Raw genomic sequence first — 12874 nt, forward strand, 5'->3', positions numbered from 1 at the left:
CACAGGGTTTCATCATAAGATCATCTGAACTTTCTGTAAGATGAAGTATAATTCAGCTGCCTAGTAACATGTTAAAGATCATTATTCCATTGTTTACTGTGCCTTGGGATAGCCTGAGTAATTTTGTTTTGTAGAGAAGCGTAAGAGATTCTTTGACTTCTGATTTCACCTTGAAATAAGCATTGAATTAGAAAATTGTTGTTACTGAGTAGCCACCAGCTGGTAGTATTACAGACAGCATACGTCATGAATTTAGTTGAAACTTTGAGTTAAAAATCAGGAGGAAGCCAGCAGTGATAATATAGTACTACCTTTATAAGTAAGTTGTTGAATGTACTTAAAAAACCTGTCATATCCCATATACAAACTGTATAGATTTTTCCAACAACAGAGATTTACTATGTGTCTTCATATCTGTTTCCAAAGGAACATGAAAGTGTCTATAGACCTAGGACAAGTTGCATGTTTACTTATGCTGTGTTACTATTTTAATGTGGGAGTTGGCATAAAGCAAAAGTATTTAACCACAGTTGTCATTCTCCTCATGTTTCAAATAAAACTGTACTTTAAGGGGCATGTCATTTGGAATTGGCATACCCTTAGTGTTAATGCTGCTGCTTTTTTGTTAAGATGGCAGAGTTACTATTGTAGTTGTTGTTTGCTGCTTAGTAAACTAACTGAAGAGGAAGCACCAGATTTCTTCGGGGTCCAGAAAGAAGGACTTATCCATATTCCCTGTGCTAACACTGAATATCTCTCACGTTCTGCATAGCGGTTGTGTTACATTGCCTTAGATGCAATAAGAAAGCTGAAACTTCATGGTGTACAGGGCATGAAAGATCCATCCCCTGGACTCACGATAGACCAGGGAAAGACTTAAGTGCATTCAGACATGTCAAAGACGACTTTGGACATGTCCATCTTTGGCTGCTGCCAGAATAGGGTTATTAGCATAGGTGAGCTGCTCCAGCACAGCAGTTCTCACTGTCCTCCTTCCTAAGATTTTGAGACTCAGTAGAGCAATTCACATGCTAATGAACTGAACAAAATAAGAATTGGATAAATGCATAATAGTTTTTTTTTTGGGGGGGGGGAAGATTCGGAATACTGCTGTGAGGTCATATACACATCTTTCAGCTATTTGCTTCCAAGTTGTAATTTTTTTTCTTGTCTTTCTTTCTGTGAAAAGTACTTCTGGCCTCCAAGGTGGTCCGGAGAACTTTATAGGACCTGATCTAGCTTTCATGAAAGAGATACAAGATCTTGCAAAGGGATTTATTGAGACCACGGAGAAAGCCATGGCTTTAGAAAAACTATGGGAAGAAGACTCAAAGTTTTCAGGTAAACTATGATCTTTCTAATAATGAATTGCTTTGTTTATCAGATAGTGAAAACCACTTAACAAAGGAATAATTTTATCTTAAAAATAAATAAGTAATGTTCCCCCCTGCCCCCTCAATTTTAGCTGATCTAGGAAAAAAGTAAATGTTATATTTACTATTACTGTGGCCATCATAAAAATCCCAATGGAAGTTAGCTTTYTAAAATTGTTTCCTTGCTTTCTACACAATTGCTTAGTCTAACATTCATTCAAAAGTAACCATCAAGATTTAGGAAGAAGAGTCTGTTGGTCTGGGGAATGACCTAGCTTTCTCCCTTGTTGGAGTCTATGCTATATTAGAGAGTATAGGGATGGTAGATAACCACACCAGCTAATAACACCCGGTGACCTGAGGCAAACAAATCAGTCTTGCACTAGAAGAGTGAGACTAGAAATACTGAGGTCTGATGTTTCCACTCTGTTCCCATGCATGCTGAGCAGCCTCGTAGCAGGTAGCCAGGCCCTCAGGACCTTCTCTTGCTTTGTCTTTCTGGCTGGGGATTTAAGCAGAAAGGTTTTGGTAAGTCAGGCAGTTTCATGCTTTGCTCTCTGGGGCTAGTACGTTCATCTGGCAGTTGATGTGATGACTTTCTCTTATTGATGAGTGAGTGATAAACAATTTCTTTAAAATAGTTTGTGATAATAGTAAAAACATTGGAAAGCACAGAAAATTAGTGGATTGCTAGCTTTTTAGGGGTCTTACAAGCCCCTTTTCTCCAGTTGAAATGCCCTTTATGTAGTACTTGCTGTTGCTTATAAAATGGATTCTTCTGAAGTTAATAATGCCTCTCTGTAAAGGAAAAATATTTGATTTTACAGGGCTCCATAACAGCACCACTTTTCTCACTGTAAGTATTTTTACAATTTATTTCTAAATTGCACCTCTGGATTTTGAAGCAGCTTTATTATAATGGTTAGAAATTCGTATCCTGTCAAGTTTTAGTAAATTATCTTTAAAAAAAAATTGGTATGTTTTTGAAGGAAAAAATATTTTGGAAATCTGATAAAGAACTGCTGTTTGCTAGATTACTGACTTAAACTAGTCTAGGCTGTTAGTAGCTAAAAACCATTCCTGCTTGAAGGCTATTTATTTATTAGGAGAATTATAAAATGCATCTGCCAGACCTTGAGTAGTTGTATGAAATCATATTACAAAATGTCTTACAAGGCATTCTTATCTTAATGTGTGCTTATTATTAAAAAAAAGGGGGGGAGGGGAACAGATTGAAAAGATGAGGATGTTGTTTGGAGGAGATTACTTTGAATTCAGTTTTGTGATTCATTAAATATGACAAGCAAACTCAATTGGGGGTGAAGGAAGACGGGTTCACAAAATGCCACATGATTCTTTCCAGAACCTCTTTGGCAGTATATGTGAAAAGAGTTCGCTCTTTGTGAAGTCCCTGATACATCAGTCCTTCACTTTCACAATTTGTTGGCAATCCCTACAGAAAGAAGGCGACTGAATGGGCACATTAATTGATCTCCATTGCTGTCACTTCTGTACCTTTCACAGATAGCTGGCTTCACTTGAAAAATATTTAAAAATGAATTTTCTACATAGTTGAGTGATTGCAACTGATACTTCATGAAACCCAGATTTCCGATTTATAATTTGGAATTGGATGGCATTTTAATAGCATCAAATTTTTAAATTGCTGATGTGATACTTGATTGAAAAGAGCTGTACCAATATGAAATTTCCTTTCTGGAATGGAATATAAAATAGAAACAATTGTGTTCTTCAACATTAAAAAAATGTTGTTGAAAGTAGCCTATTGGTATTGGTTACAGAGCTTGTATACACAAGCCTCTTGTATTGTATAAACCATGCTCATGTTGCTGAATATTATCCAGAAGAGCCCTAGTGAAACATTCAATTAGAGAAATAAGGGTTGCATAATAAAGTTATGCTAAATCCTGTATTTTGCATAAACATCTGATGGTGTAGTCCTATAAAATTCATCTTTTTACCTTGGTCAGTTCCTCTTTAAAGAATTCTCATCAATTATTCTTTGATTCTTATTTATTATTATTTTTTCTTTCCCCAGGCAGGTACTGTAAGGAAGGTGGGATGCCCCTGTCAGAATCCTAGTCTTTATTAGCTATGCTTAAAAACTAATTGCAGGGCTAAAGAGCTCCTTCTGTGTTGGATCTTAAAGACAACCCTTCTCTTTGGGAGAGTATAGCATGTCTTGTTACACTTCTGATCAGAAAGAGATATCTTAGTGTTTCTCCCAGCTCCATTTTCCATCAGAGCAGAGATGTATAGCTGAAACAAAACTGCCGTAAGTTCAAAGTACCACTAAATTGATAAGGTGAATTATCAAAGCTAGAGGTATGAAAGTATCTTAAATAACTAAAAGTTCAAGAGAACTGGAGTAGGGGAAGTAACAGGCAGCTGCTAGTGTGTGTGTGTGTGTGTTTTTTTTTTCCTTTAAAGGAAGTGTTGCATTTTAATTTTTTCTTCACATAAAGGTGAATTTGAATGAAGCAGAGGAAATGATTTCTAGAATAGAAAATCTGTACAAGCAACCGCATTTTTGGGAACTTCTGCATTCACTCCCTCGGCTTAAATTGAACAGCTTCTACACAGAAGATGGGTTAGGTGCAATAGCACAGTTTCTCAAGGCTATTAAAAAGTAAGTGCTAGTACATGCTTAATTTAAGGTGCTCTGTTTTAATATTTTAATTGAAGTCCATGTTATCCTCACAGCCTACTTAATAAAAGAAGCCTTCTTATTGGTATAGGGATGGTGAGATTTTCTTCTGTTGACTGGATTCTGCTTTCATAGAGATGTGGTAGGAGTTTTCACAGTTCTGACTCCTCTGTATCTCCTATCTCTCTCCAGCTTAGTAGAGATTCCCCTGGAGTCTCAGAGAAACACTTCATATTAGCAATGGCTCAGATGATCCTATCATATAAAATAGCTTTAAACTTTGTCGTGTGCTTTGGGATTCCTCAGAAGACAGAATATTTACATAGGCATTTAAGAAAATGATTTGGATTTTGCATAGTTTAATGCATTTAGTTCTTGCTTGATATGAAGAAAATGAAGTCATTTTATTTCTCAAGCCTCTTGTTATCAGAATAGCTTTGGCTATTGTCTAGAAAGAGTAAGTAGTAAGAAAAAACCCAAGGGAATTGTATTCTGAGTGTGAAGGCAGTCTTCTGCCTCAGGTAAAGGACAGCTGGATTCAGAGGAAGACATAGGATATCAAAAACACAAAATGAGGAAAAATAGCAACAGGGACTTTTAGTAAAATAAGGGAATCTTTAGGTAAAAGTCAGAAATATTTTTGCCAGAATTGATAGGTAATTGATGCTGTAGTAAATTAACAGGTAGGGCTAGAGGAGGCCAGCTAAGCTTGCTGCTTATGTAAGACTGGCCATGAACGTCACCAGCTCACCCTGTGTTAATCCCATGGGACGGCAGGGTCCCAGATATTGAAATGTCTGTGCTGATTATGTTGCTCCTTAGCAGCTCACTTCTTTTTTGTAATAAAAATGTTATGAAGGATGTATTTTTTTGAAATGGAGGAATAAGTCTCTTTTGATTACACTATGTGAACTGCAACTGTGCCAGGCCTTGATTATTTCCTTCGTGCTGAAGTAGCTTGTAACCTTATTCCAGCCTATTCTATGAACTGGTAATGTGCAAAGCTGTATTAGCTGTGCCTGCAGTGCTTAAACCTCAAAATCAAAATACTTTTGAAAGCTTTGAGGACTCCCACAGAGGCCTAGGGTTCCTGAGGTAAGACAGGAACTTGATCATAGTGTTTTTTTGTTTGTGTGTTTTTTTTTTTTTTTCCTTCAGCAGCAATGAACAAAGACAACAGCAATCACCGGCTGTTCTGCTTGATCAAGCCATTAATCTGTTAATATAATCTTAGCAATCATTTATTTCCTGAGCTATAGCAAGGACCAAGTGAGAAGGGGACAAATGCGCCYGGCCTTTTTCAGCTGCTGCTGCCATTGCTGCTCCTGGCTGGGAAGAGCAGCAGCAGCTTCGTGGAAGCACAGTGCAGCAGTGGCACCTGGAGACAGGCGAGTGCATTTGTGCAYGGGGAGCACAGCATATGTTTGTGGAGTCACAGTGGCTGCCTGCAGTTCTCCTCCTTCTTGTGACTGGTTGCATGGTTTGCACGAGGGCATTCCCTAAGAAATATAAGACAAATGAACAAAAATGGCTAATATGTAAATCTGTTTTTAATACTTTGCCCTTCAATGACAGACTTTGCCATAAGTAATCCAATTTGGAAAACAAACCAGAAACCAATTTTTACCTCTTGACTGGCTTCATATTTTCAACATATCTCTAGAGGTCCTAGTTAGGTAAAATTTAGTCAGCAGAAAGGATCCTAAATGTACAATTTCTCCTACTTCCTTGGCTGTACCATCTTTGCTATGGCTCTCAAAGGTACATAGTAGACCTTACTCCACTGGGGGGGGGGGAGGGGAAGGTTACAAAAAGCAAACCAAACCTAAGAATTTTACAAAAAATGTCCCCTTGCTTTGTGTGTGTTTTTAATGCCCCCCTCCCTTTATGGGGTACCACACCTGTTTGGGTAAGCTGCTTCAACTTCCCCCTTCCCCCCACAATTGTTGGAAATAAGTGTTAATGCAATTACCAATCCTGTCTAACCAAATTAGAGTTCTATTTGCATAACAGCAAAGGAATACCCTATAGGAAATAACTGATAAATTTGTAGTAAACTTTTAAATAAGCTACAGCTTCATTAACAAGGAAGCTTGCTCCCCAGCTAAGGTGAGTGAAACTGAGACTTACAAGAAATTCAGATATATTTTTATCAGTGTTTTCTATAATGTGTGTGGTCCTTTTTTTTTTTTTTGTGAGAGTAAGTGTTCTGTTGCTCTAAAGGTTCTTATTTTCTCTGCAGATTGAGTGGAGGGTAAAATAAGCATTCTGTATCCATCTTGTCTTGCTGCAGGAGTGACTGGGAGAATGCTGATGTTTTTGCTCTCTCTTTTTCTTATTTTTAACTCATTTTTTTTCTCTTCTTTTGTGAATGTTGGTATATTTCTTTAATGAAAATTTGATGAAACTCTATAAATGTAAAATCTCGACTTGCGTTTTTCCATGAAAAATCTAATTTGGCAAAACTCTACTTTTTCAACACTAGATATGTATTTTAATATTTAGTCACTTGAGCTTCATCTTTCTCAAATCCCTTTCAGTTCTTCTGAGTACATGCAGAGTTTGATATTTTTTATTTTTTTTCCTCCCACTTTCAGTACCTTCGCTTCCTTGGAAGATTTAGCTGTGATGCCTTTGGGCCAGAGTTTCTATGAAGTAGTTAAAAGAGCACTGAATTTAACTGCTGCCTCAGTGCACTTTTTGCAAGACAGGAGCTTGGAAGGTAAGGAATTTGCTTCTAATTTTCTTTTAAAGACCTTGTAAGCATGATAGGAATATGTGATAGCAATAACTGTCCGAGCTCCTGCTAAATTCATAGTCTAAAAGGTCTAAGAACTGGAATATATTGCTGTAGTGTTTACCTATTTCTTTACTGATCTGTTTTTAAGTTTGAATAACTAAGTTTCATCGGACTATGGCAATGGTTTAATAAAGTAGTATTGTAATGGTTTAAAATATCACATTTAGAATGTTCTTTCAGTGGTGAATTATGGAGAGTTTCCTTTTGTAGTGATTTAGGCTAGCCCTTCTGTTTGAAAGAATAGTCTCTTGTTTTGACATGCATGGTGACGTGTTGTGGCTGTCGTGCTTTGACCTTCATTCTTCTGTTGCCGCAAATTCTAGCCTCAGCTTGAGGAGTACATTTACCCCCATCTACTGCTTGAGTATGGGAGATGAGTTTAACTGGAGAACATAGGTTGGGCCCAAGACAACTCCTCAAGATAAGATCAGGAACAAATTTTATTTGCAAACTGTAGACGGGCAATTAGATTCTAGGTGCAACTGTTTGCTCTTCTTGGAAAGTCAGCCCAAGAGTTGTATATGGTCTAAGTCCCACTTCAGCGATCAAAAATGGAACTGAAATGATACAAAGGTGATATGCTGGAGCCCTTGCATGGAGGGTGAGCTCTAATTCCCTGGATCTGGCCTCAAGTCATTACTATTTGTCTTTCATGTGCCTTAAATTTAAGTTGGCTAATCAAAACAGGAATGAATGACAGGTGGCTTTACAGCAGAGTTCCTATGTGGCTGGCTGGCATTTTGAATTTGCTGGATGCCCTCAAAGCTTTGGCGAATGTGCAGACTGATCTGTGTAGAACTAAGTCTAGGTAGTTCTTTGAGAAGTAAACCCAAAGGGGGGAGGATATTTTGAAGCTTTCTCAGTATGAGGAAACACTGGCTGTGTGAAAGAAAAGGTACAACAGAAACTCCAGATAAGGATTAGAAAGAAGGGAAAGCTGCAGCATGTTCAGATATATTTTTTTTGTGCAAAGTTGCATTTGTGCTGCCTTGTATGTTATAGACTTAACGGCCAAAATAACTGTATTGTGTGATATAATTGTATAACCAAATGTTCAGATATTTGTGACAATTTAGACTTAAAAAATAGAGAATGCACAAAGCTTTATGCGAGGAAGTTGATTTGTAGTGCAATTAACAGGTGCAATGACAGTGAAGTAGGCAGACCTGAGGTGTTGTCTGTCTAGTTCTTATCACAGCGGTATTCTGCAGTGATATGGATTTCTTTGTAAGTTAGAGAAACCTGTGAGGGAGCTGGATACGTCCTAGATCATTAGCTCTGTGTTGTCACTGATATTGCTTCACAAGCTAGTTAGAATAAAAGTAACACCAAATGACTTGCTTTGCTGTGTACCTCTGACTGCAGTAAAGGTATGGCATACCCTCCCCAAGAAGTTTTTTTTGTGGTCTGAAACACCAAGTACAAAAGTAGCACCTGTGTGCAAACCTCTTTACACAGTGCAGTTGGTATTCTCCTAGTTCTTTCCCCCTCAGTAATAATTCATTTCCAGCCCAGATGCACACATTTGCATATCTACATGTTGAACTAGACACACAATTCAGAACGGCATGCTGCTGAGTCTGCTGGTGATCACTGCACAGGGGCATGTCATCATATTGACATCTGGCTGAATACCATCAGATTAGCTCACCTCACCACACTACTAATGAGATCATGGGTTTTATTGTAGTGAAACTGGTGTTTGGGTGCACACACTCTAAGCTGGAAACATGGTGCTTGGATCCCATGAAATACAAATCAAGAACAACATGAACAAAAAGCAGAAAGGATAAAATAAAGCTTTGTTGTTTTGGTTTTTGTTTTTTRTTTTCTTCTAGGCTTTCAATATAATCTTTCTCTGTGGGATGTGTTGTGGGATCCACATGCTGTCAGAGTGGAACTTAAATCCAGGTTTGGTTTAGATGATCTTTGCATTAAGAAGCTTCTAAGTTACGCATCACAGCTACCTGAGGTAAGCCACTTAAATTGCAGTGTCTTTCTCACCTTGTTTTCATTTATATTTTTCATGCCTTACAGAAACTATAGCAATATCTTATGTCAGACAAAAGCAGCATTGCATTTGCTGTAACATAAGGAACGTGAGTAAATGTTGCCAGCCTTGCCTTGAAAATTAAATCAAAACTTTGTAAGCTTTGTTCAGCAAGCATTGCACCGTGATTCATGATTAGCTAATTGGAGATTAAAGACTTGAAGCCATCTATAAATAAGCAACAGTTTTTTTCATATTGGGAAACAAACCACGCTGTTAAATAATATTCATGTTAGTAGATTTTGAGTTGCCCCTCTAAATTATGTTCCTATGCAGAAGTTGCGGATAGAATTAAAATGACTGCCTTTGTTACTTGGGCCTTACAGGAAATAGTCGCCTCTTGACAAGTCACCCATTTTGAATTAAATAGGTTGCAAAAAATAAAAGTGTAGGTGTAAAGAACAATTAAGTTTTTTTTCTGGGAAGGAGGGGGAGCGGGGGGGAGTAAATGATAGGATGAAAATTCGTGAAGCAACTACAAGACTGTTAAATATGCTGGTTTTGTTCCCATCAAAACAAATATTTTTAGCTTCAGCTGGAAATTCTGCACATGAAGATGCTTATAGACCTAGTTGCATACATTAATGAATTTATGCCTCTCTCTGGAGACAGTAGTGAAATGTAAACATTGCTGCAGTATGGGGCTGAGCATGGCAAAGTGCTGAGTTTGTTACATGATCCTGTAGAGGGGTTCTGGTTTTTGGTCCCCTAAGGTTTTAAATTAAATCCTGGATTTGAAGCTACTTGAATTCATTTAGCACTTTTTCATGTCTTAGGCACTCTTTGCCCAGGAAATCCCTTCTGTGTGTAAAAATCGGGCAAAAACCAGTGTAACCCAGTTCAGTTAACAAAATCACTTTTTATTTGACTCTCAAAATATTTATTTCCTGAAATAATACAGTTTCTCAGCAAAAAAAAAAAAAATATATATATATTACTTTCTCTGGACACCAAAAGAATCTTTAGTGAAGAACTACTATTTTAAATAAATCCAAGGAAGACCTTCAGCCAGCTTATATTTGTTAGACAGTGCTGTCAACATCGTGTGTTTCAGATATCATATTCTGCTTGGCAAACACTTCAAATATAGTTGCTGCTTGTCTTCAAGTGGAGGAAATTCATTTCTCTAAATTAAACCTTGTGAAATGAACTTGAGTAGGTTTTCTGTCCTCTGCCATGGCTGTAAACTGGTAATTGGTAGCACTGTAGTTCTGTGAAGCACTTTGTTTCATTGGGTAGATAAAATTCAGTGGGATTCATGTTTATATATGAAAATAGCCAAATGCTTAGGCATTTTGCTGAGCTGTTACCTATATATTGCGGTAATGAGATCTGAATCGCTTTACTTCTGTCATTAGTTATAAAGCATAATTTATTCTGTCCCCCGCCCCCCCCCACCCCCCAAACCACCACCACCAAAACAGGGAGCTTCTTGGGTATCAAATACTATCCTAGGTGCTGAAAGACTGAGATGTTTTCCTCACTGTTTGTCCTTACCATGCAGATGACCTTTTTAACATGTTGAAATGTGAAAAAGTGAAGGCAAGGTCTAGCTATGCTTCATGTTTTGGCATTTTAACTAACTTGGCTCTTACATCAAGAGTCCTTTCTTCTTAGTGTGCAGTCCTAATATTAATATACTTGAGTGATATGAGTTGCCTCAATGGGACTATTAAAATAAGCCAGCAGTGTCTTAAATTTTGAAGAGAATCTCTTTTCAGAGAGTTTCTTTCCCCTTCCTCTAGACCAAAATGGACTTGTAATTGTCTGGTTTGACCTGCAGAACACTTGAAACGTCTCCTGAATTACTACTGAAGTCCACAGTTTGTTTTGAGTAGACCATGCTGATATTTATCAGAAATTTGTTTGCTCTTTGCCAGGTATAGTCTGGAGACATATTTCAGAAGCTGTCGTTATAAAAATAGCTTTGATATACGCAAGTGGGTGTATTATTCAAAAATGGAAGTTTTTTTCATAGTCGTAATGAAATGGTCTCTGGCCAGTGTGACTGACTGAATTGATACTCGCCTGTAGCCTGGTAGCTGTGGTTGACTGTGTAATGCCAGGCAAGTCACTTGTTAGCTGTTTATAGATTAAGTTAATAACTCCATGTTGTCTGCTTGTCTTAGAGCACTGAAGACCCTCAAAGAATGTGAAAAGGAATAGGGAAACCTAGGCAGTGTCTGCCCTGAGCACTGATGGATAGATACTTGAATTTTATGTCTAATTTCGCAGCTGGTTTGGTGTCAAAACATTTGTAAAACTTTGAACAAATTTTCTGTCACAGTTCAAAGGAGTTAAATGTCAAGTACCTCATAAAGTCGTTGTTAGGGAGAACTAAGATGTACTAAATGATTTTTTTTTTGTATGCTTTAATTAAACTTATATCATGGGGAAAAATAAATCTTTCAACTTTGAATTTGGTGGTCAGATTGTTAGAAAAATTCTTGCCTTTTGGCATATTTCCAAAACCCATGAACTCTTAATTGAAAACTAGTCTGCTGTATGTAATCATTGTTTGATTTGTAGCATTGTACTGAAGGAATTTTGCATCAATGGTTTTTATACTTGTGAAGCTGTTTCTGTATAATTATTCTAGTGCAAAATTCTGGTGTAGGTGTACTGGATCATTGTCAAATTAGTTCATCATCAAACCAGAAATTAATGTAAAAGCAGCAATGCTAGTATAGCTACAGAGCAAAAATTCCTTGCATAGACGAGCCTCATTATTTGCCCTGATGGATTAATGTCCTAATGGGGCTACTGGTATTTTCTACCACACTCTGCATGCAGAATGCTTTGAAATATGTACCCCAGAACACTATGTTGCAATAAGCGGACTTTGTTCTCACTGAAGGAGGCTATGTGATGTTTCTTTTTCACCAGATAAGTAAGTTGATAGGAGAGAGAATACTTGGTAGCTCTCTGACATACTCATCTGTTTCTTGTGTCCCTGCCAGATTCCCACAGAAGAGACACTGGAGCAGTTTGTGTGCTCTGCCCTGTCCAGTGTGCCAGGTAATGAAGCAAATGGAGAGAATAATGATGAAGGCTGTGTTTCTGCATGGCATGAGACCAAACTCTATCTTGTCCACGCTGTCAGCAAGCTGAGACTCTATTCACAGGTACACTTTAATAAGTCAAAAGATCAAATCCGTATTTTTTGCAGGTAGGCTGTCAACAGTGACTCAATGAAAAGGTCCGAGTTAGCTGCTAAATATTACTGTCATCATTTTTTCCATCTTGCTAATATGGCAAACTAATCCTTTCTAATAAGGAATCATTACAATGGGAGAATAATCTATCACCATGTGTCTGCTTAATCAGATTTTCTCATTAACTCAAATACAGACTTGAAATCTAATAGGGACTATAGAGTGAAATCTTTTGCACTGCAGAGGCCTGACAGAAGGAGACCCATTTATTGTCCCACTTGAGCCAGAATTTTGGGCAAAACTGAAAGCAGTTTACAGGCCTGCACTGATATATAATTCATTTATTTTTTTTAATTCCCCCTCTGCTATCTCTTGCAATAGTGGCTAAAGTATATTGAGGTGGATGATAGTAAATCTCCAGTGTAGCATCTTAAAATTCTGGTCTGGCAAATAGCTTGGAATGTATTGGCCTGTAGTAAGATGACGCATGTGAAGTTGTATGGAGAAGAAGATAAGCCAATTCAGGTGTTTCTTAGAGAACACACCTATCTAGCTGTCTTAATGCTGGTGTTTTTCCACTGAAGTGTGTTTTCTTTGCACAAAAAAATACTAGCGGTGTATAAACCTGCTCAGGGGATGTTTGAAATGCAATCCAAAGTAAGTACAGTTGAGCTGATCGTATATTTCCTCAGAGATGTAGACCTTAGTTTCTGTCTTGATAAAAGTTTTATTATAGATATACGATGACTTGAGAAGTCATTGTTTAATGTGGTTGCCAAAATTAGTTCCTATTATTTTTATAGAAAAATTCAGTAATAATCTCGGGTA

At 37.5% G+C, this 12874-nt stretch overlaps 1 protein-coding gene across 1 annotated transcript in view; it reads left to right on the plus strand.

The window, feature by feature from the left end:
* Positions 1–12874, plus strand: part of ABCA13 (ATP binding cassette subfamily A member 13) — a 201325-nt gene that overhangs the window by 17914 nt on the left and 170537 nt on the right. The window contains exons 4-9 of the mRNA XM_026088100.1: positions 1190–1341; positions 3437–3450; positions 3860–4023; positions 6639–6763; positions 8680–8813; positions 11852–12016. Of these exons, the coding sequence (XP_025943885.1) occupies positions 1190–1341; positions 3437–3450; positions 3860–4023; positions 6639–6763; positions 8680–8813; positions 11852–12016 (754 nt within the window). The remainder of the gene's footprint in view (positions 1–1189; positions 1342–3436; positions 3451–3859; positions 4024–6638; positions 6764–8679; positions 8814–11851; positions 12017–12874) is intronic.

Source organism: Apteryx rowi, unplaced genomic scaffold, assembly GCF_003343035.1.
Source record: "Apteryx rowi isolate R43461 unplaced genomic scaffold, aptRow1 scaffold_750, whole genome shotgun sequence".
NCBI lineage: Eukaryota > Metazoa > Chordata > Aves > Apterygiformes > Apterygidae > Apteryx > Apteryx rowi.